Below are 19,939 nucleotides of genomic sequence, written 5' to 3'. Positions count from 1 at the left end.
AAAATAGAAAAAGGGGGAAAAGTAGCTGAATGCAGCTTAATAATGAAAGAAACTGCTGAAATAGCATCAGAAAACTCTTTAAAATGCAAAACTTCTTGCTGATCTGCTATTCAGAATGGAAAAAAACAATCACGTAAAGGTGGTGGCTAAGCAGGCTTTCTCTTCATCAACTCACACCTCTTCAGATGCCAAAGATGAAAAGCAGTTTCAGAGGGAAAATGTTTTCATGGCAAAAGCATAAATACTACAGGAGGTGAGAGGCATATCACTGTTCACACAAAATCTCCAGCCTTCCAGCCTCTCAGAAACTTCCTTAAAGTGTTGTGGGCAAGACTCTGAGATGAGAGGTGGTCATTGTATTGTTCAGTGACCTTCCCACAGGTGTTTTAAAACACTGGTGAAAAACAAAGAGATACTGTCATCAGTCAAAAATGTTTAGACAAATACACCATTTTAATTAAAAAGATTTTGAGTTCCCATATGCTCCCATTTAATTTATTACTCTTTTTAATCTCCCTACCATCTTTCCTCTATGTTTTAGGTTCTCCCTATCCAGTCTTGTGTTCCCACCTTTCTTAACCCCATATGAGAAGAAAACAAAATAGTGTTACAACATCTGCTTTGAATAGCTCCAAAAACAAGATGACTGTGATGTGATTTCCATCTGAGTTAATCTGAGCTAAGGGGGTCTGTTACTACATGATGCAGTCACATAATCCTCTATCTTTTTTTTGTGAGGGGGTCTGCTTAGCAAATCAGACCTTACACATGCCCTCTGATGTTCTAAATTATAGCAGAATCAGCACATCAGGATTTGTTCACTCAGGCTGAGAAATCTTTTTTATTTTTTATTTTTAAATGGTATTGCATGAGACAAGGACGAGGGAAGTGATTCTACTTGCTCTTATTTCACTTAGCCTTCTACAGCTGAGCTTACCTGAGATGCAGTGATTACAGAAGCTGCAGACTGTGGAATAGCTTTAATCAAATATTTCTAGAGAAGGTATATCCTAAGCCTGTGCATATGGAGAGCACATTCACACTGTGAATTAGATCCTAAGATACTATTCCTCCCTTCTCCCTTTCAACCCCTGTATAGCGCTAGCTGTAGCCTGTCTTTGTCAGAAGCAATCAATGTTACTTCAAGAAGAATGGCTACCTGGAAGTACAACAGTTAAAATGCATACAGTAATGCAATCCAGTATAACTTTGGTCCTACTGTACTCTCCATGTGCTGCCTCTTTATCAGAAATAAAGGAACAGAAGAAAGAGCATATGTAAAGACATTAACAATGCTTGTACTTGGTGAAAAGAGTAATGTTTTTCTCATTGCAAGTCATAAAGACCTGCCACTGTGGTTGATGCATATCCAGTAATAAATATTAACCTGTGGCAATTTTAAGGGCTGCCTGATAGCTCCAGCAGCCACTTTCCTTAGGATGCTGGATATATTTGTTTAGCCATTTGTTTGTCGCATATCCATGAAGGCATGTAGCAGCTTTACAAATAAAAATGGAGATTGGATCTCAGCCCAGAACCATTTAGGAATTGCAGTTTTGCTACTATTGTTGTGGTTTTTCCCTGACAGTTGCATTTGTTCTGTTACTGACAATATTGGGTTTTAGATAATATTACATCATACACCTAGGCCAGACCTGGTCAGTCTGAAGCTGAACATGTTACTGGAAATCTTTATCAGTATGTGGTTTACTATGTGCATAAATAAGAAACTCAGACAGTTAACTGCCTCAAAAAGGTTCATTCATTTGCCTTTGGGAGCAACTCTGCAGAAAGGAACAGGATGGAGCCAGTGTCAGAATGGGAATGGTTGCTGCTCCAAGCAGAATTAGATTAGATTGTACTGACAAGCCTCCTGAAAGCTTCTGCGCAAAGGAAGATAGGCTAAGAAAAGAAGAGCCATATCTGAAGCTGCTTTTCAAATGTCCCAGAGATAGGGCCTTCTCCCCCAGGGACACCAACGGCTTCCTGATTTGCCCTAGAAGATGGTCCGCGCTCCAGGTGCAGTGCGGCTCTCTGATTCTCGCTAACTAAGGCTCCCTGAGCTAAGTGGTGCTCACACCAGGGGGGAAAAATGGATAGAAAGAGTTGAAGTGACTTTCCCGAGATCACAGAGGAAGACAGAGATTAGAGCCCATGCGAGCCAGGACTTCCTTGTACCCAGTCCTGCGCTGAGGATGATGTGCCACAGGTAACATTTAATCGTGGTATACTGTTTAGATGAGAATTCCTTTAAAGTTTATCCATCTGTGAATTCAGTGTCTAGAGAGGAGAGTCACCCACAGGATATTCCTGTTTCCATCAAACAGCAGCTAAGCAATGGGCTTGCATTAGATACTAGCAGTGAAAATAAGAGGATTGAATGCCCCCAATACATCCTGGTAGCTGTACACTGCTTTCGGCAGAAATAACTCCTAGATCAGGAAGTCAACGCTAGCTCCTGACATGTAACTCTTGCTTGCATGTGCAGTTGGAGTTGTTTTCATGAGAAGCACTTCCATGGTGCTGTCCCCTCCCAAGGTGAAGCCGATGCAATGGCACTGCAGCCCACCTAGGACAGGCTTCTGAATCACTGTGTTATGTTATATATTATATTATGCATCTCTGCTGCACAGGACTTTTATATGAGACAAGTAGTCATTCTGAAACAGCCTAATATGAACTAAGCCCCTTTTGGTATTGCCGTTCAAGTAACGCATGTAAAAACAGGGCATGCCATTCATAGTTATAAAATGAGGGCATTTCCACCGCCTTCCCACTTTTCAACCTGCCTGAGAAGGTCTGAGGCAGAAGCCTAAACAAACAGGTGGGTCTGGTACTGTAGTATGTAATCGTGTTTTCGGTGAACACAACCCCGTTAGAGCATAAGCCTCTTCAGGGAATGTGTCATAGAAATGTTTGTACTGTGTTCTCTGAAGTTTCCTCTTGCAATCTCACCGTCAAATATTCTACCAGAATGCAAGCAGTGCCTAATCCTGACAGAGGATACAAATTGGATGTGGATGTCAGACTGGGAACAGTTTAGCTCCTGTTTCTGTGGTCATAGAGGGCACCCATCTGTTTGATTAGCCTGCGGACATGAGCATTTCCAGCTGATAAACCTCATTTGAATAAAATGGTATTGGAAAGGGCGGGTGGAGATTAAAGGGAGCAGATGATAGTATAAATAGATGTTCAGGTGGGAGACACATTACCACTGCTAATGATACTCATTATGGATGATGAAATAGGATTCTGAAGGGATGGGAGCAGGCCTAGGAATTGAAAAGATCTGCTGGGTTTACTGTTAATTTCTGCAGACATACCAACTCATTTAGTAATGTAACAGCTCCCATTGCTAGCCACTTAATGTATGATTAATGTGCCACAGGATTTCCCCAGACATTTATGACACCTTTAGGAATAGATATGACAATGACTTTATCACATGGAGTCACTTCATACTATCTGCATCCCTCTTAATGATTTATATATTCAGGAGTGATTTTATCACTCGTGCTCAGTAAGGTAATAAATGAGAAAACTCAATGGTCTGTAAATTACAACATTGATTAAAGCAGTGATTACTGATATAACTCTTACATGACTATGCTAATGCTTGCTTATATTTCAGGACAGTATTTACATGTTAATGATAAATCTACTGCAGTGTTTAGAAATACTTTACAGCTTTAATCAAAATGTAAACATTTATAAACAGATAACATTTATTGCAGTTACTCTTCAATGGATGAAATCCACTCCAGAGCCAGCTTTGTCTTTAGACTAAAAGCACTGTCACCCCCCGTGGAGGTCAAAACTCATCAGGGCAGAGCTCTGATCTGCTGCGTGCCTCCAATGAGACCTGTCTTGGTTTGTTGGGCTCCTCTTGGCCAAGCTGGGAAGGAGCCTTGCTCATTATAAATTCCAGAGAGCTGTGGTCCGCTAGTGGCTCATTGCAGAACAAACAGAAAATCAACCACCACTTTCAGAAATAGGATCCAATCTTCAGGCATCTCCAACATAATTACACCTCCTGAGCTTATGAGGAACTTTTGCGCTTAGTTGCCTCCGTTGTAAAAGGCTGTCATTAACATGCATGAAGAGAAGGGAGCCTTTTCTGTTTGTTTTTGTTGCTGAGGTGCCAGAGTTCCACTTTGAGCCTGTTTTGGCACAGCAATTACCTTCTGCTCTTTCTCTCTCTCTGCTTCCTCCCCCTCCGCTAGGTTTCTGACAGGTGTGACTATGTTTTTGTCAATGGCAAAGAAATGAAAGGCAAGGTGAATGCGCTCGTGAACTTCACATATCAGTATCTGAGTGCTCCTCTGCAAATCACAGTCTGGGTTCCACGCCTGCCTCTTCAGATTGACATTTCGGACACTGAACTGAGCCAAATAAAAGGCTGGCGAGTCCCCATTGTTTCCAACAAAAGGTAGGTTTGAGTTGCTCAATTTCTTAGGTGTTTTTGTGAAAAGAATGGAGTTGATTTTAACCCTCAGCAAGAACAGCTACAACACTTACACCCAAAAGGCAGGCTCCTTCCCTGAGGAACAGCAATACTGGAGTCCCCAGCTTTGCATGGGACATCTGCAAATGTAATAAAACTTTTAAAGTCTATGACAGTTTTGGTCCTTTGTGTGTGTCTATTGTGTGCAACAGAGTACAGCGTGATGCCCTGGTAAGGTCTACTTACTTCAACTGGCCCAAGTTAATAAGTGCTGTTCAGACATACCAGCTTAGGTGAAGAAGCAGTATAGTCCATTCATATGGTTCTTCACCAGGCTAATTAGCCATGAATCAGCAATGGTACCAACACTGCAGAAGGGAAGGCTGTTACTTAAGGGGGTACTTTCCATTAGCTAATTTCCATTAACTAGTTAATGTTAGTTTTCACTAACGTTCTTGAAAACGTTTCTTTGTGCTTCATTTTTTAATGAAAAAAGACCCACCAGGGACAGTGATGATGAGGATGAAGATGAACGGAAAGGACGAGGATGCACTCTGCAGTACCAGCATGCCATGGTGCGCGTCCTGACACAGTTTGTAGCTGAGGACTCTAGCCCTTGGGGTCAGCTGAACTACCTTCTCGGCTCAGACTGGCAGTTTGACATTACAGACCTGGTAATGGATTTTATGAAAGTGGAGGAACCTCACATTGCCAAGCTGCAGGATGGCAGAATTTTGATTGGACGGGAAGTAGGAATGACAACGATGCAGGTACTGTGCCCTGGACCAGATTCTGCCATTCCCATATAGTGTTCTGCTATCTTGAAATCGGATAATTTCCCATAACATTCTTGTGGCCTTTTGCAATGCTACACAAGGACATTGGCCCAAGCTAGCTACAGTCTGAGGCGTGCACCATGTCCAGAAGCCGGAAGCCATAGAGCCTTCAAAGACATTTAGGAGAGGCAGCACTTCAGACTCATTGGGAATTCAGAGCCTTTGCCCCTCGCAGGTGCAGGTTACCACCAGTCAGCTGATGGGCACCATTTTGACTCTGAGACAAAGAGATCTTTAGATAATGCTGAGTTTCTTTTGATTCATTTAAACACTAATTCAGGAAACAAAAATACAACCTGGTTAATAATCCTGAGAGGCTGATAGTGGAATTTGCCAGTACCATATTCCAGTTCCCCCCTTAGCTGAATCCTCGCTTAAGTCAACACACAAAGAGTGAATAAAGCTTGTCTGGGGTATAGATGTGAGATGAAAGGGAGGCAAAAGGGGATGTGCACGAACTAGCTATCCTCAGTTCCCTAAAGATAGCCATATGGCCATCAGTCTCATTAAAGGGAATACATCCTAATACCTTGATGTTTCATCAGAAAAAGCAAAGACAGAGGAATGAGTATTTCCAAGCAAAGAAGTGAAGGACAAATCCTAAATGGTGCTAACCTCCCTTTGAAATGGTTGGGAGATAGGTCTGATGAGCTCATCCATACTGGGACCCAGAGTAGCAGGGGAAGAAAGTTTTAAATCAACACTTTAAATGAAGCAATGCAAATAGCACAGCTGAGACAGGCTGTTGCTCAATATTGGGTACAATCTTCTTGGTCATAACTTCTCTACTGAATGTTTTTTGCCCACCCTCTACCTGAAACCAGACAGCCTTTTCAGCATGTTCTGTCACTTCATTTCTGTGCCTAAAACTTTGAAGACAAGAGGGGATAATGACCAAATAAAGATTGTTTTAACTGATCAGCCTTTTCCTAAATACATTCTTTTGGGTTTCTCCAAAGGTTTTGTCTCCTCTGTCTGACTCCATCCTGGCAGAGAAGACAGTGACAGTGCTGGATGACAAAGTGACCATAACAGACCTTGGAGTCCAACTGGTGGCTGGGCTTTCACTCTTTCTTCAGCCAAGCACAGCAAGTAATCGGGCTATTGTGGCTACAACCATTGCCCAAGAGCTGCTTCATACTCCTAAGCAGGTAGTGTGCACTCCAGTTTTTACTGTTGCTGCCTTTTGGGATTGGTCGATATTTTATCAGTGTGGTATACTGATGGTGTTTCAGTGGCAAGTTTACAAGCTAAGCGCCACGGTATAGCCTTAGTACATGTCGGTGGCAATCATTTTCCTCTAGAGGCACTCTGGAATCGTCATCTCATTTCTTACCTTGAAATATGGACTTAATCCTAAGTAAAAGTTTTGACTACACTTATGTTTGTATTATTTACATTTTTAGTACACTTTCTTTAAATAATGCAACATCTGTGGCTGTCCCAAGCTTTTATTATTGCAATACAGGCAGTCTGTGGAAAGTGATCCCTGTTTGCTATATGAGCATGCCCTTGTTTTCCATGCCAGCAAGCACAGAACTGCGGGTATCACAACAATTTAGTATTTTGGAGGGCTATAAAATAGAGGCAGAAGAAAGCCAAATACATTTGTTTTTCCTCCTGGAGTCACAGCAGACAGCCAAACTCCTTTCTTCTTTTATTTTCTAGCTGGAATTTTGGGGGGTTCATCATTCAGTTCATTAGGGCGTCACTCTGCTGATCCTACTTAATTCAAGCCAGCAAATTTCCATCTCCATAAAGGGAGTCTTTCAAGAAGTGTGTTTCAGGTCACAACCCATATGGAAAGGAGGACTGGAGAATGACACCAGATCAAGGCAAACAGTTGCTGTGGAACAGACTAAAAACAAGGGTCAGTAGCAATGGAACAAGCTGTATGCTCATCGTTCTTTCAGTCAGTTATTTGACAGGTGGGGCTGGGGACCATGCAATTAATGCCATCCACAGCTACTGCTCTCACAAAAATTGTATTTCATCTCACATAAGTAGGGAAAGAACTCAAGTCAAGTTTTATGGCCCATTTTCATGATTATTGCTACCTAATTTTCTGGAACATAAAAATAATTTAGATTGTTTTATAACCTAGTGACAGGAAAATGCCCAAACTAGAAGGACATGCTGCCCATCTGTTCAATTTACTTCATCCTGTAAACATAAGAATCTTACGTAATTAACCCATTTATACCCTTCTCCAGGGCTTAGAAACCACTCCTGACATATTGTCTTCAGACAAAGACTGTAAAAGCAAAAGCTAAAGCATGCCTAACCTAGTTCTGCTGTATAGGACAGAGTGCACTGTTTGTCCTCCAGCATCATTGGAAGTATCGTGGCTTTGACTGCAGATAAAAGAGCTTGTGAGTCTGGAAAGGTTTCAGAGTTATTTAATCAGCTAATCAGATTTATAGATATTCTGTCCTAAGTATGCAAAGATATTTATCAAAAGCAGGTAATAACATATTATGACATGGCATTCCAGTAGTGCCTAACATGGCATGCCATATTGTATTATGGCATGGTGATATGATATGATATGACATGTCATTATACATCATTACAATTGACAAGCTATGAAATAATAGAAAAGAGTAAAAAAAATTAAATACTATAAATATAAACATAAAACTGTAAATATAATTTAGTTTAGTTTAAACATAGTTTATAAAAATATAAACACATCAAATAGGTTTTGTTTTGAAATTACTTTTCCCAGCATCTGTGTTATGGAATGATGTTCATGAGATACTTTGTTGAAGCTGATGTTCTTTTGCAAAACAATTTCAGCTTCCTTAGAATGGCACTTTCTGACACAAAAGTGATGGGCATACCAGGCTCCCGTTCTGAGCAATATCTTCTAATTCTGGTACTGCTGGACAGTGCGGTGATGTTGCTACTGTCCTCTTTCTCAGCCTACAGATAGCACTACTGCATTGTGCTTTCTGAAGACACCGGCCATAAAACAGGAGGCGAGAGCCAGTCAAACACTTTTTCCTCAGTAAGAGAAGTTTAAAATCTGTTGTTTCTTCTCCAGCCTTCAAGTGGAAAAAATCAGGATCTGGATTCCTTTAGAAGGCAATGGAAAAACTTTTCTAAACCAGGACCTGGAAAGCCCAAGGAAACCTAGCTGCTTAGTAGCAATCCCAAATTAATCAGTTTTTTCCAATCCAGGCATCTTCTGTCCCAGTCTCCAGCAAACTTAGAGCTCCTTGTTCTTGCAGAAGCCCACTTCCATCTCCACTCTGGAGCCCTCCTACCCATTGCCTACATCCGCATCCCACCCACCTCCCCTTCCCTGGGAGAAAGAGAAGTGGCCTGTCTGCTTGCCCGCTGAACGCTTTGCAGGGAGCATCACTCCTCCCTTCGGGGAGTTGGTAACGATCAGTTCCTACTCAGGCATTGTGAGATTTGCCTCTTAGCGGTCCCAGTCACGCTGGGTTGCTGGGGACACAGTCCCCCAGCTACTAGGACCCTTCAATGGTGGCTTCATACCAGAGACCTCTGCTAATTCCATGTGCTGTGGAATTCGTGTCCCACTTGATTATAAGCCATTTGTTTGTTCTCAGGCCTAAACCTTACTCAGCCTTGTGCAGGGAACACTCCATGCCCAAGACAGGACTCTTGAAAGGAGACCTTGGGAACTTCACATTTGCATCACTAAAATATAAAACAGGAATAGTTTTCACACTAGAAAATACAGTGAAGGGAACGGTCCTAACATAGGAATGGCCTATAGAGTCACAATGAGCTTTTCCTTTGCTTACAATATAAGTGCAGGATATAACATTTCAGCCACTTGTCCTTAGAGGGTTTAATGCAAATGCAGGAATGCTTGTGGCTCAAATTTACAGAAGTGACTAGCAATTTGGAGTATACCAGCTGAGATCCCTACTGGAGCTGGAATTTCAGAAGGCAAGCACTGAGTATTTTCTGAAAATTGAGCCTTTTTGAAAGAGGGGGCTCGTTTTCTTGAGGGCAGCCCAGAACTAAGCATATACTTGTCAGTATATGAATGTTGCAAGGACTTCATTATTGAAGTGTGTTTTTTCCTGTCAAACAGATTTATAAAAAGACCAAATCAATCATGGAAACCTTACTGATACAGCTGAAAAACAAATAAAATAATAGCTAAGATAGCTGAAGGTTTGATTTTTCTCAGAAATGACTGTATATGTCTCAACATTGTTGTATGAAAAAAATAGTCAGTGTGTTCTTAGTCAAATATTTTCATTGGCTCCACTTTAACTTCTTCAATAGCCAAGCCTAAGCATAGATTAGCAAATGTCCTTGGGTAATTGGTACTCTGGCAGGCACGGTATTGTCCCTTGCAAATTAAACAGTGCATTGCTATAGTACAATGGAAGGCATAAAGCATTATACAGATTGTGCTATTACACATCCTTCAATATCATATGAATGAACTTAGTATTTTAGCTGTGACTTTCTTTCAGTGAACATAATGACTAGATTATTTTCTTGATAATGACTGCACCATTTCTGCATAAGTAGCATGAAGCAGCCAAAGCACAAGTCTTTAAAAGTTGACAGTTTCCCCAAATACTTAGCAATCCAAAGAGAGTAAGTCAAAATTTTTAATCTTGTATGCCTAAAGTTAGGTATTGCTATCTGTAGTTAGACAGCTAATTACCTGAGGTGACCCTGAGGGATGCTGAGCCCATGCCTCTTTTTTTGAAATCAGGGGGGAGTTCATTGATGCTGAAGAGCAGATCATTGATTTAGGTGCCTAAAAATAAATGCAGGTTGACCAACTTTTAAATATCAAAGTTGAAATATCTTGGCCAAGGCTACTTCTGAAAACTTGGACACTAGAGCTGTGAACAGTCTATTTTTAGTGGCCATCTGCTCAGGTAGAAAAGCTGTTCCATTTGGCTTGCAGATGACTTTTGAATCAACACTATCATCTTTAAGGCTTCTCCAAAATCATAAATAAAAGAAAACTTTCAGTGTTTTAAGTGTTTTGTGATCAGAGTGAGCTTCAAGGACTCTTAACATTTCATCTGGCTCTGCAGGGGAAGCTCACAGCTATATCATAGCTTTTTCATCACTGTAGGGTATCGCCTATGGTCTAAGTAACTGAAATAGGAGAGTGGATAAAATAAAGAATAAAGAAAGCCTTTAATAAATAGCTGTTTGCATTAATATATTTCTAAGTGCTACTGGAAAACTACAGACATTTTCTTAGGCAAAAAAAGAGCAATGTTAGTACTTGCTAAAGGCCAAGTTCTTCTCCTTCACACGTGTAACTCCTGTTGACATCAGTGACAAGACCCAATCCTGTGAGGTCCTCCTTCACCTCTGGGAGTGTCCTCTGAACTGTCAGCTCTCACTCTGATAGGAGGTGCGGGGGGCCAGCACCACTTGAGCCAGGGAGACCAGCTGGACTTACTTATGCATCCCTGCCTTTTGGATTGACACGATGCTGTTCTGTTTTAGCTTATGTCCTTCATGCAGACTAGTTCTGGGAGTTCACTGACATCTCAGAGTTAAGTAACAGATATTAAGGGTATTTTTATGGTATGGATTCATTATCCCATTCTGGCAATATAAGTTACATTAAATTGTATTTATATCTACTTTAAAGTGACAGAGCAATGTAATGGCACACCAGTATGACAAAGGAATTAAGCAGCTTGGGAGAGGGAGAAAGGATGTATTGTTAGATAAGAATCTGAATTCTCCCCTTGCAAATACAAGCAAATTCCCACTGGAAAGGAATGTCACATTAGCAGATTGGACAAAAAGGAGAGAAACAAATACACAGTAGGGGAATGCATGGTTTGAATTAAGATCTGAGTCTTGGCTGCCTTTCATTTCCACATCATAACGATCAAGCCCAACTTTTACTACATAAGCCACAGGCTTAAAAATAAATGCACATGAAATACTTTGATATTTCATGTGATAAAATTGCTAGGGAAACCCATTTCAGCATGCAAGTCCCCAGATAAAATAATCAGAGCTATTCTAATAGAAGCTGCTGAAAACGGTATTCCCTGGCCTTTGTTTGAGGAAGGGATGCATTTGTTTTCTGCAGAGCCATCCAGCCATCCGTTTCTTGCCTTTGGTGTCCTGATCACTCCAAGACTATTGCAGCTGACCCCAGCAATTGAAGGCTTATTCACAAATAATTTTATTTGTGCTTTGGTGAATGAAGACCATTAAAAGGACTCTTACTCCTGGGCATGGAATAAAATCAAGATCATCCATCTTTCTAAGCAGCAGAATTCTCTAAAATGTAGCCAATCCTACATCTTTTACTCCCCCTAATTTTTGCTTGAAGAATGCAAGCTATCATGCCCTGATATCTAACTGACCCTAGCTTTTTCAAGCAGGTACTGAAGGACACATTGTAGTCACAGTCTCTCATACTGAAAGGTATCTAGCAACATTGACTGTGATGCCACAGATGGGCTCACTGGAACACAGTAAGATAAGCAGACTTTCAAATGCTATGTAAGGCTTTAAAGGGCAAAATAATCATCATTATGTCTCCCAGATTTTCACAGGCAACTTGTGCGAGGCACAGCGCAGCAGGACTCACTAGCTCTCAGTGTGCCATACTTACTGCTGAGCTTCCAAACCAGCTCCGCTTTCTGTATTCAGGTCACTTTTGGAGTGTGAGGCTGGTTGTTTTAACCAGGTGGGTCACACACAGGCAGCAGATGGGTGTCCATGCTCAACGCCTGCCACAGGGTTCAAGGCTTGCCAGCTTAGGCAATGCAGAGCTCCTCAGGTGCTGTTGGCTTCTGTTAGTGCCATGTTACTGATGTCTCCTGATACTTCCCCCTTTGTGTTTTACCCACCTAAACATAACAAGTGGATAACAAGGGAGATAAAGCTACTAACAGCAAGCAAAATGCAAGTTGGTTGTTTATCAGGAAAGTATCTCAAGTGGCATCTTTGGGGTGATGAGCAGCAATATGATTCAAGGCCAAAAAAGGTGGTGGAACTGCAGCTGGTCAAGAAAAACTGGCAAACTTGCTGATCTGGGATGTAGTTATACCTGGTATGGAGAAGGAGAGTAGCAAAGGGCACAAGAGAAAATGATAAAGGAAGTGCTTTATATACTTCTGGAAAGCATGGTATTTGGTAATCAACAGTGGTTCTGGGAAGTAGTTTCTTTATCTCTTCTGCACTGAATTGTGCTGTCATTGATGTGTTCTAATATACAGTATCTGACTCACTTCATATCATCACAGTCACCATATAAATCATCCCGTCCTCTAAGAGACACTGACAGTAATGTGTAGTTGTGGTTAATTTGTTTAGAGTGCAAATGAGTATGCGTTTGTGTGTGCGTGTGTGAAAGAGAGAGGAAAAGAGGAGGAAAGAATGACTGGAGAGCCAGATAATCCCTCAAACTATTTGTTTATGCTTAATAATTAATGAGCACAGCCATTTGTAACCTCTGTGTTGGGGGCATCAGACACGGGGCAGCAGCTTTGCAGGTAAGAAGGCTCCAATCCATCTTCATCTGCTGATAGTAATTGGAGGACCTTGTCAGAGATTCAGAGGGGATTTATTGATGCGGTACATAGGATTTGCAGAAACAGCTCTTTGAAGGACATGGCACTAAATCATTTCTTCTTTCTTTCCTTTTTTCTTTTTGGCCTTTCAGAATTTATAATCATTTAGGAAATTCACTTCCTTCCCCTGCCTTAAGCTTGCCTTTAACTATGTGAATGAGGGAAGATGATCTTTTGCCAAATAGAATATTCAGGCTGATGCAATGCATTTTGGCAGGATTTGAGATTCTCTCCCCTTTCTCTCTCTTTTTTTCCTTTTAATTAATATCGTCCATAATCTAAGCATGACAGCTTTGTGTTGTGCTGAAAAGAAATTGGTTCTTCCTGTAAAAATAGGATCTCTTTGAAATAAAAAAAACCTCAATGCTGACTGAAAATAATGGTTTGGCTATTGCACACCTCTGATACCTATAGTAAATCACGTGTGCCCACAAACCTCAGCTAACTACCATTTCATTCTTCTCTACATCTGCTTCATAAAACCAGGAATACAGAGTGAGGTGAGACCTTCCCATTATGCAAGAAGTCCATAGTAGAGCTAGGAAGAGATGCAGGCCTCCTCATTGCCAACCTTGACCCTATGAAATTTTCCACTCATTTTCTCATTCTGCTCTCCAAAAGAGGGTACCACTGGTAGACAATGTCAAGCCGGTTGCGATATATGCTTGAAATGATGCTGTTGTTTTTGCCTTCTGTAGGTTCATGAAAAATAAGTGGACCTTTTTAATTATCTCAAGGATAAAGTGTGTTTCACTTAAAACAAACCCTTCTCCTGCAAAATGGCACTTGTTCTATGAATCTCTTTCCTTCAGGTGAATCTTTTGCTCTAATCATTTCTAAGATACTATGGTACCTCTCCAGTGGTACATGAGGCTGTCCTCCTTCTGCTTTAGGGATAAGGAAGACACCAGTGTCAAATTCCCTGAGGAGATGCATCTTTTTCTCTCCAAACAAATCCATAGAAAAAATATTCCTTACTTTCCCACGGCTGGGTTTGCTCCACTATAGACTTCTATGATGTAAATTCAAGCTGCAGCTCTGTGTTTCAGACTGTTCAGCTATTTCAGGATTGTTTCTCTAATGAAAGATCAGCTGGTTTAATTTCCTTAGGCACATCACCCTTCCCAGCTTTTGAGTTACCCTGGCTCCATTTCAGCTGTTTGAAGTGCATTTGAATCACCAAGTATTTTGCCTTCTTTCCTGTTGTGCCACAACTTATTTTCCCTCTTTCAGTCCCTTAAGAACTTACTGATAGCACTTTGGAAATCAAATATTCAGTATATTCCAGCCTTCTGCACAGCTAAATGCCCCTTGCTGTTTTCATTGAAAAGCTTTAAATTTAACTAGAAGGGTAGCAATTCCCTTTGTTTATAACCATAGTGTAACAAATTGTAACCAATTGAAAACCATATTAGGTTGTAAATTTGTATTATGACTGGATGTTAACAGGGTGGCGATATTTTTCCCTGATGGTGATTTTCAGCCCAGTTGTTCTGATGTACCCAAATGTAAAGTTATTAAGGCTATCTGCAGTTTAAGTCTGGTGAAGAAAAGAAGTTTGTTTTTATGTGAAGTTGCATTCCGGCAACCTGCCTGCATGTATTCTGGCTAAACAGGCAAGACATGGAGCAAATGAAAAAATAAAGAAATCTCCTGCAAAGAAAGCTACTGAGACGTGGAGAAGTAAATATCTATATCATCTGGATGGGATTCAAATGGTAAAGAGCTGACCTCTAGCTTTGTATTTGCTTCTAATGATGACTTCTAACAGTGCTACCCGCAGAGAACAAAGACAGTCCAATTAAATCCAGGCTATTTGTATATCATAGAGATCACACCAGAATCCCCATCGTCCTCTCCTTGACATAGAAATGTAGTGGACTTTTTAATTATCTCGAGGATAAAGTGTGTTTCACTTAAAACAAACCCTTCTCCTGCAAAATGGCAATTGTTCTGTGAATCTTTTTCTTTCAGGTGAATCTTTTGCTCCAACCGTTTCTAAGATGCTATGGTAGCTCTTTATTCCTGCTGAGGTATTTATGCCCTGTATAATCTGACAGCTCCCTGTGAAACCTCTGCATGGGGAACGTGAGGAAAATAAGTGTACTGTCAAGTGCCTCTAGTAATTTTTCTGTTTGCCTCTTTCAGGTTTTGTATGACAGGAATGGTTTTCTTTATAAATCATGTAAATCGTAGCTTGTTAATGTTGGTATTATGGACATCTCATATCAATTATTTTATATTTTCTTTTGCAAAACATTTACGTGAAGGATAGCAGTGGAATCTTAGTGAAAAATGTGACCAGTTTTCTGCCCCATCAGTTGAGCGTGGTGTGCTTTGAATGTAGTGCAGAGCCATTGTCTCCCATGTCCTCCTGCTGCCTTTCAGAGCTGAGAGGCTGATGAGCTGCAGTGGGTTGAGCTCTTTTATTTAAGACCCTGTCTTTAACCATATCCCTCTCCTTTCAGGAAGCTGTGGTAAGCACCTGGATTCAATTCAGTGACAGCTCTGTTACTCCCCTGGACATTTATGACTCCAAGGACTTCTCCCTTTCTGCTGTATCATTAGATGAATCTGTTGTCTCGACCCATCAGAATGCTGCTTTAAAATGGCCAGTTGTGACAGCAGAAGGTGAAGGTCAGGGCACATTAATCAAGGTAGATATGATGATTTCCGAAGCCTGCCAAAAGTCCAAGAGGAAAAGTGTCCTGGCTGTGGGGAATGGCAACATCAAAGTCAAGTTTGGCCAGAATGATGCCGATTCCAATACAGGTGGAGATTATGATGCTGATGAGATTGAAAACCACGCTAGCGACCGGCGGCACAAGGTGTCGGATCAGGAACGGTATGGTCAGGATGGACGATATTATGGTAGCTCTTCAGCAGAGCGAGAGGAAAGTGCCATCAGGAAAGTCAGTACCACAGCAAAATCCGTAATAAAAAATAAAGTAATTAAAAACAGTAGGCTAGATGGCAGCAAACTCTCAGATGATAGCCAGCTGCAGAACATTCCCATAGACTTCACCAACTTCCCTGCTCAAGTTGACCTCCCAAAAAGCAACGCAGGCATGGAGGAAAATGACCTGGTACAGACACCTAGGGGCCTTAGCGATTTGGAGATCGGGATGTATGCTCTGCTAGGGGTCTTCTGCCTGGCAATTCTTGTCTTCCTAATAAACTGTGCAACATTTGCACTGAAATACCGTCACAAGCAGGTTCTGGTGGAAGGACAGGCCACCATGACCCATTCTCATGACTGGGTCTGGTTAGGAAATGAAGCAGAACTGCTGGAGAACACAGCAGACATGTCACCTCAGCAGGATGAGCACACAACTATTATCGACCGAGGGACAGGCTGTGAGGAGAGCAACCAGCTCCTCAATGGCAGTGCTCAGAAGAACATTCAGAGCCAGATTCATAGGTGTGCTGACTCAGGAGGCAAACTCGGAAAGGAACAGAAATCCGAACCTTTACATTCTCCGACATCTAAACGGAAGCGGGTAAAATTCACGACATTCACTACCATCCCACCTGACGATGGTTGTCCTACCGTCAACTCAATCCTAAGTAGCAATGATGATGATATTAAGTGGGTGTGCCAGGATATGGACCTGGGGGACTCCAAAGAGATACGAAACTACATGGAGAAGTTCAAAGACAAAGTGTAGCTCCTCGCTGGTTTTATGGGTTTAACCACACCTTGATGCCTTCAGTTCTACAGTATATATTGGGACGGAAGAGGGGGAGGGGAAGGAATCCACAGGAGAAATGATAAGGCAGTTTTTATAATCAGGGAAAGAAATTTGCCAAACTGTCCATGGTTTGTTTTTTGTTTCATTTTTTCACTTTGTTTTTCCAGCGGATATTCTACCATTCATGGATTTAGGAAGTGGAATATAAACAGCAGAAAGGAATAAGAAATTGGAATGACCAGTATGATGAACTGGGCAAGGTGAAATTGTGAAAAATTTTTTATGGGTCATAGTAATCATAATGATAGTAATGTTTCAAAGTACCAAAAATATTTGTTAAAAAAGAAGAACATAAAAGAGCATGAAAAGAATAAACAGGAGACAAACAATAACTTGTTTATATTTCTAATAAAACATTGTTTATATTTCTAATAAAACATCAGGATTATGGACACGTGACCCATAAGGAGACTTTTTAGATTGTTACTCGAGCCATTTCTTTCTGTTCCTTCATTTGAAGTGAAGACATGTCCTTGGCATTAAGTGTGTGTGAAGGAGGAAGGAATTACCTGGTATTTTTATTTTTACTTTTCTGTTTGTCTTGCAAGGTGATACTGAATCATTTTCCATTTTGTATTTTTCTTTTAAAGATCTTTAAAAAACAGGAAAATTTGCAATTCAGGAAGTTCACAGTGGACCAAGAATATTTTGTTTCTAAGTTAGCTATAAATAATTTCCTGTCATTTAAGGAACTCAGAGGATAAATATTGACTAATAATTTCAATGTGGTGTCTCTTCTGAAAGCATAAGCCTCAATTGTTTCACACTAGCTAGAAATATGTTCTGTTTGGAAGAAGTGTTAATTTTACTTTCAGGTTTGGATTGTTTGTTTAGTTGTTTGTTCTAAATTTCCACAACCAAAGTTCCCATGTTTCACCAAGGGAAGAAGGTGCTGTTTTATGTTAGCATTTAGAAGTAACAACCGATGGGAATGCCCCACTGGTGCATTTTAAATGTACCTGGAACTGAGACCATCACAGGCCAAATATGTACAGCCTGGATTTTATTTTTTGCCGAGTCCATGAATTTATAATTTCATTCTGTAATTATCTGTTTATTCTAATGTCACCAGCTCTAAACAAGCTCTGAAAGCTAGAAGAAGAATGGACAGAAAGACACTGATTGTCCCCAAACATTTACGTCCTTGTACGGGAAGAGCTGGCCTCTGGACACACTGTTTGAAGGGAGGGAAATGTTACTGAACCAAGATCAAGAAATACCTGGAGCTATTTTATAGATTTTTTTTGCCATTGGACCAGCTCAGACTGAAAATTCTAGATTAGATTGTAAAGCTGTTGTTTTGAATAACAAAATACAAAACCAGTAATGAATCCGAAGCAAATACAAAATAGAGTAGTAGATTCTTTGTGTAAAGTGGCAGAACATCCACTCAGTGCCAGTTTACACTAATGGAGGATGCAGATCAAAGTCTATGCAATGAGGAAACCACAGTCATCCAAAATCCTTTGTAACTGAAAGGAGGTTGCTATAGCCAGCCTTTTGGCAAGCAGTATTATGTCTTGACTGTTAGCTGGAAGCACTTGTGTTGTTTGTCGGTTCCTGTCTTTAGACCCATGTATTCCTTTTTTTTTTTTTAATTACTAAACTCAGTAGTTTGGGGTTTTTTTTTACTTGGACAAAATCAATCCTGCCACCCAGTAACATAGATGGACGTTTTAACAAGGTATGCCTAGTATGCATTGTAGACTGAAAGAATGTAATATTTATTTATACGTTATACAAATTGTAATTAAAATGCTTTACATGGCTTGACAAATTAACCTCTCTTTTCTGAGGGGAGGGGGCCGTTTCTCTCATTTCTGTGTTGAAGTACTGCATCTACTGCCGAACAGCTGGAAAAAAAATCTAAGCTGCTTTCTGAAGAGAGAAGAATAGAGATGTATAGAAGTTTTTCACTGCTCTGACCCTTCCTTTGTGAACCATTTCCCCTTCCCACCCAACATGTGGTGATGATGATGGATGGCAGGAGAAGACAGCAGGCAGGCACAGTTCATGGCATTGTCACTATTAATCATGCTCATCTTCACACCTACCATCAGCATGAACAACTCCAGGAATCTTGCTTCTGATGTGTGTAACTTCCTTGCAGCCCGGTCATAATTAATTATGTTGCTTCTCTGATTGATACAGTAGGTTCAGATGGAAGCAAGTTGCACTGAATCACAACTGACATGTACAAAGCACCCTGTATCCCAAGGGACCCCCAGCTCCTTTACAAGCTAAGCACAGTGATGCATCAGCCACACCTCAGGGATCAGTATATTTTCCTGTGAAAATGCAGGTGTCTCTGAGGTGAAAAAGACATTTACAGCGTGGAGCTGCAAAATACAGCAGGAGAGGAGCAAGAAAGATGATATGGAACAAAAATAATACACCAGGGTAGCACAGATCTACACAGAGTATAATTGTATAAAATGCATTTTTAAGAAGGCGGAAAATGTTCCTAACAGCCCCTGTGGGTTATAGCACGTATGAAGGATGGCACCTCCAGAAAACCAGCTCTCCCTTGCACTTTCTGGGATGCTGGTACAATACTGGCTCGAGAGAAAAGGAGTGATTGCTAAAGCACTATTTCTAGTCTGTGCACCCTGACTTTGTTTTCAGCTGCTGAGTTTTTGCAGGATCAGAAGAGAAAATGGTATCTCTATCTAATATAATAAATAATTGGTTACTGAGAGAAAAACTTAGGAGGAGAATTCATCTTGCTCTGTATTTTCGTGATGGCATGTGCATGTTTTTCTTGACCTTATTGGTCCTTATTGACCTTATTTCCTAGCCAACCATATTGGCTAGGAAAAGTATTTCACAGTGAATAGAAACATTATTTCTAATTCACCTCCGCTCCAAAAGCTCAAATGTTTTTTCAAGAAAGAGAAACATTTTTTCATGGAAATGAGGATGGGAAAAATTGAAGTTTCCTAGGAGAAACTATTTTGCAATCCCTTTTCACAAGCAGTGATGTAAATTTGTGTTGAAAGATGCATTGCTATATTAGTGCACCTCAGGTTGGATTCAGCTTTCCCAGAGAGGAGCAGAGATCATCTGTTATCAGTAGGAAAGTTATAGTTTATTCGTTGTACTACAGTGAAATAATCACAATCGTTTCCTTTTTTTGTTTATTGATTGTATGTATAGTTTTCTGTTTGGTGTAGATTCAGACTTAGGAAGTATGTTTGAGATAACTGCCCTTTGGAAAAAGATATTTGTAATGTACGGTGATGATTATTGTGGCATTGGCCAATGTGCAAATGACACCTCCTTTAAGAGCAAAATTTTGTTGACTGTTAGCCATGTATGAGTTCTCAGTGACATTATTTTGTCATGGTA

At 40.6% G+C, this 19,939-nt stretch overlaps 1 protein-coding gene across 1 annotated transcript in view; it reads left to right on the top strand.

The window, feature by feature from the left end:
• The window catches only part of TMEM132C (transmembrane protein 132C), a 216,055-nt gene extending 197,687 nt beyond the window's left edge, over nucleotides 1-18,368 (top strand). The window contains exons 6-9 of the mRNA XM_067307074.1: nucleotides 4,224-4,429; nucleotides 4,941-5,214; nucleotides 6,240-6,431; nucleotides 15,308-18,368. Coding sequence (XP_067163175.1) covers nucleotides 4,224-4,429; nucleotides 4,941-5,214; nucleotides 6,240-6,431; nucleotides 15,308-16,507 — 1,872 coding nt within the window. The 3' untranslated portion in view covers nucleotides 16,508-18,368. The remainder of the gene's footprint in view (nucleotides 1-4,223; nucleotides 4,430-4,940; nucleotides 5,215-6,239; nucleotides 6,432-15,307) is intronic.
• The last annotated feature ends 1,571 nt before the right edge of the window (nucleotides 18,369-19,939 follow it).

Source organism: Apteryx mantelli, chromosome 17 (assembly GCF_036417845.1).
Source record: "Apteryx mantelli isolate bAptMan1 chromosome 17, bAptMan1.hap1, whole genome shotgun sequence".
Classification (NCBI taxonomy): Eukaryota; Metazoa; Chordata; class Aves; order Apterygiformes; family Apterygidae; genus Apteryx; species Apteryx mantelli.
This window is presented reverse-complemented; position numbering and strand designations above follow the sequence as displayed.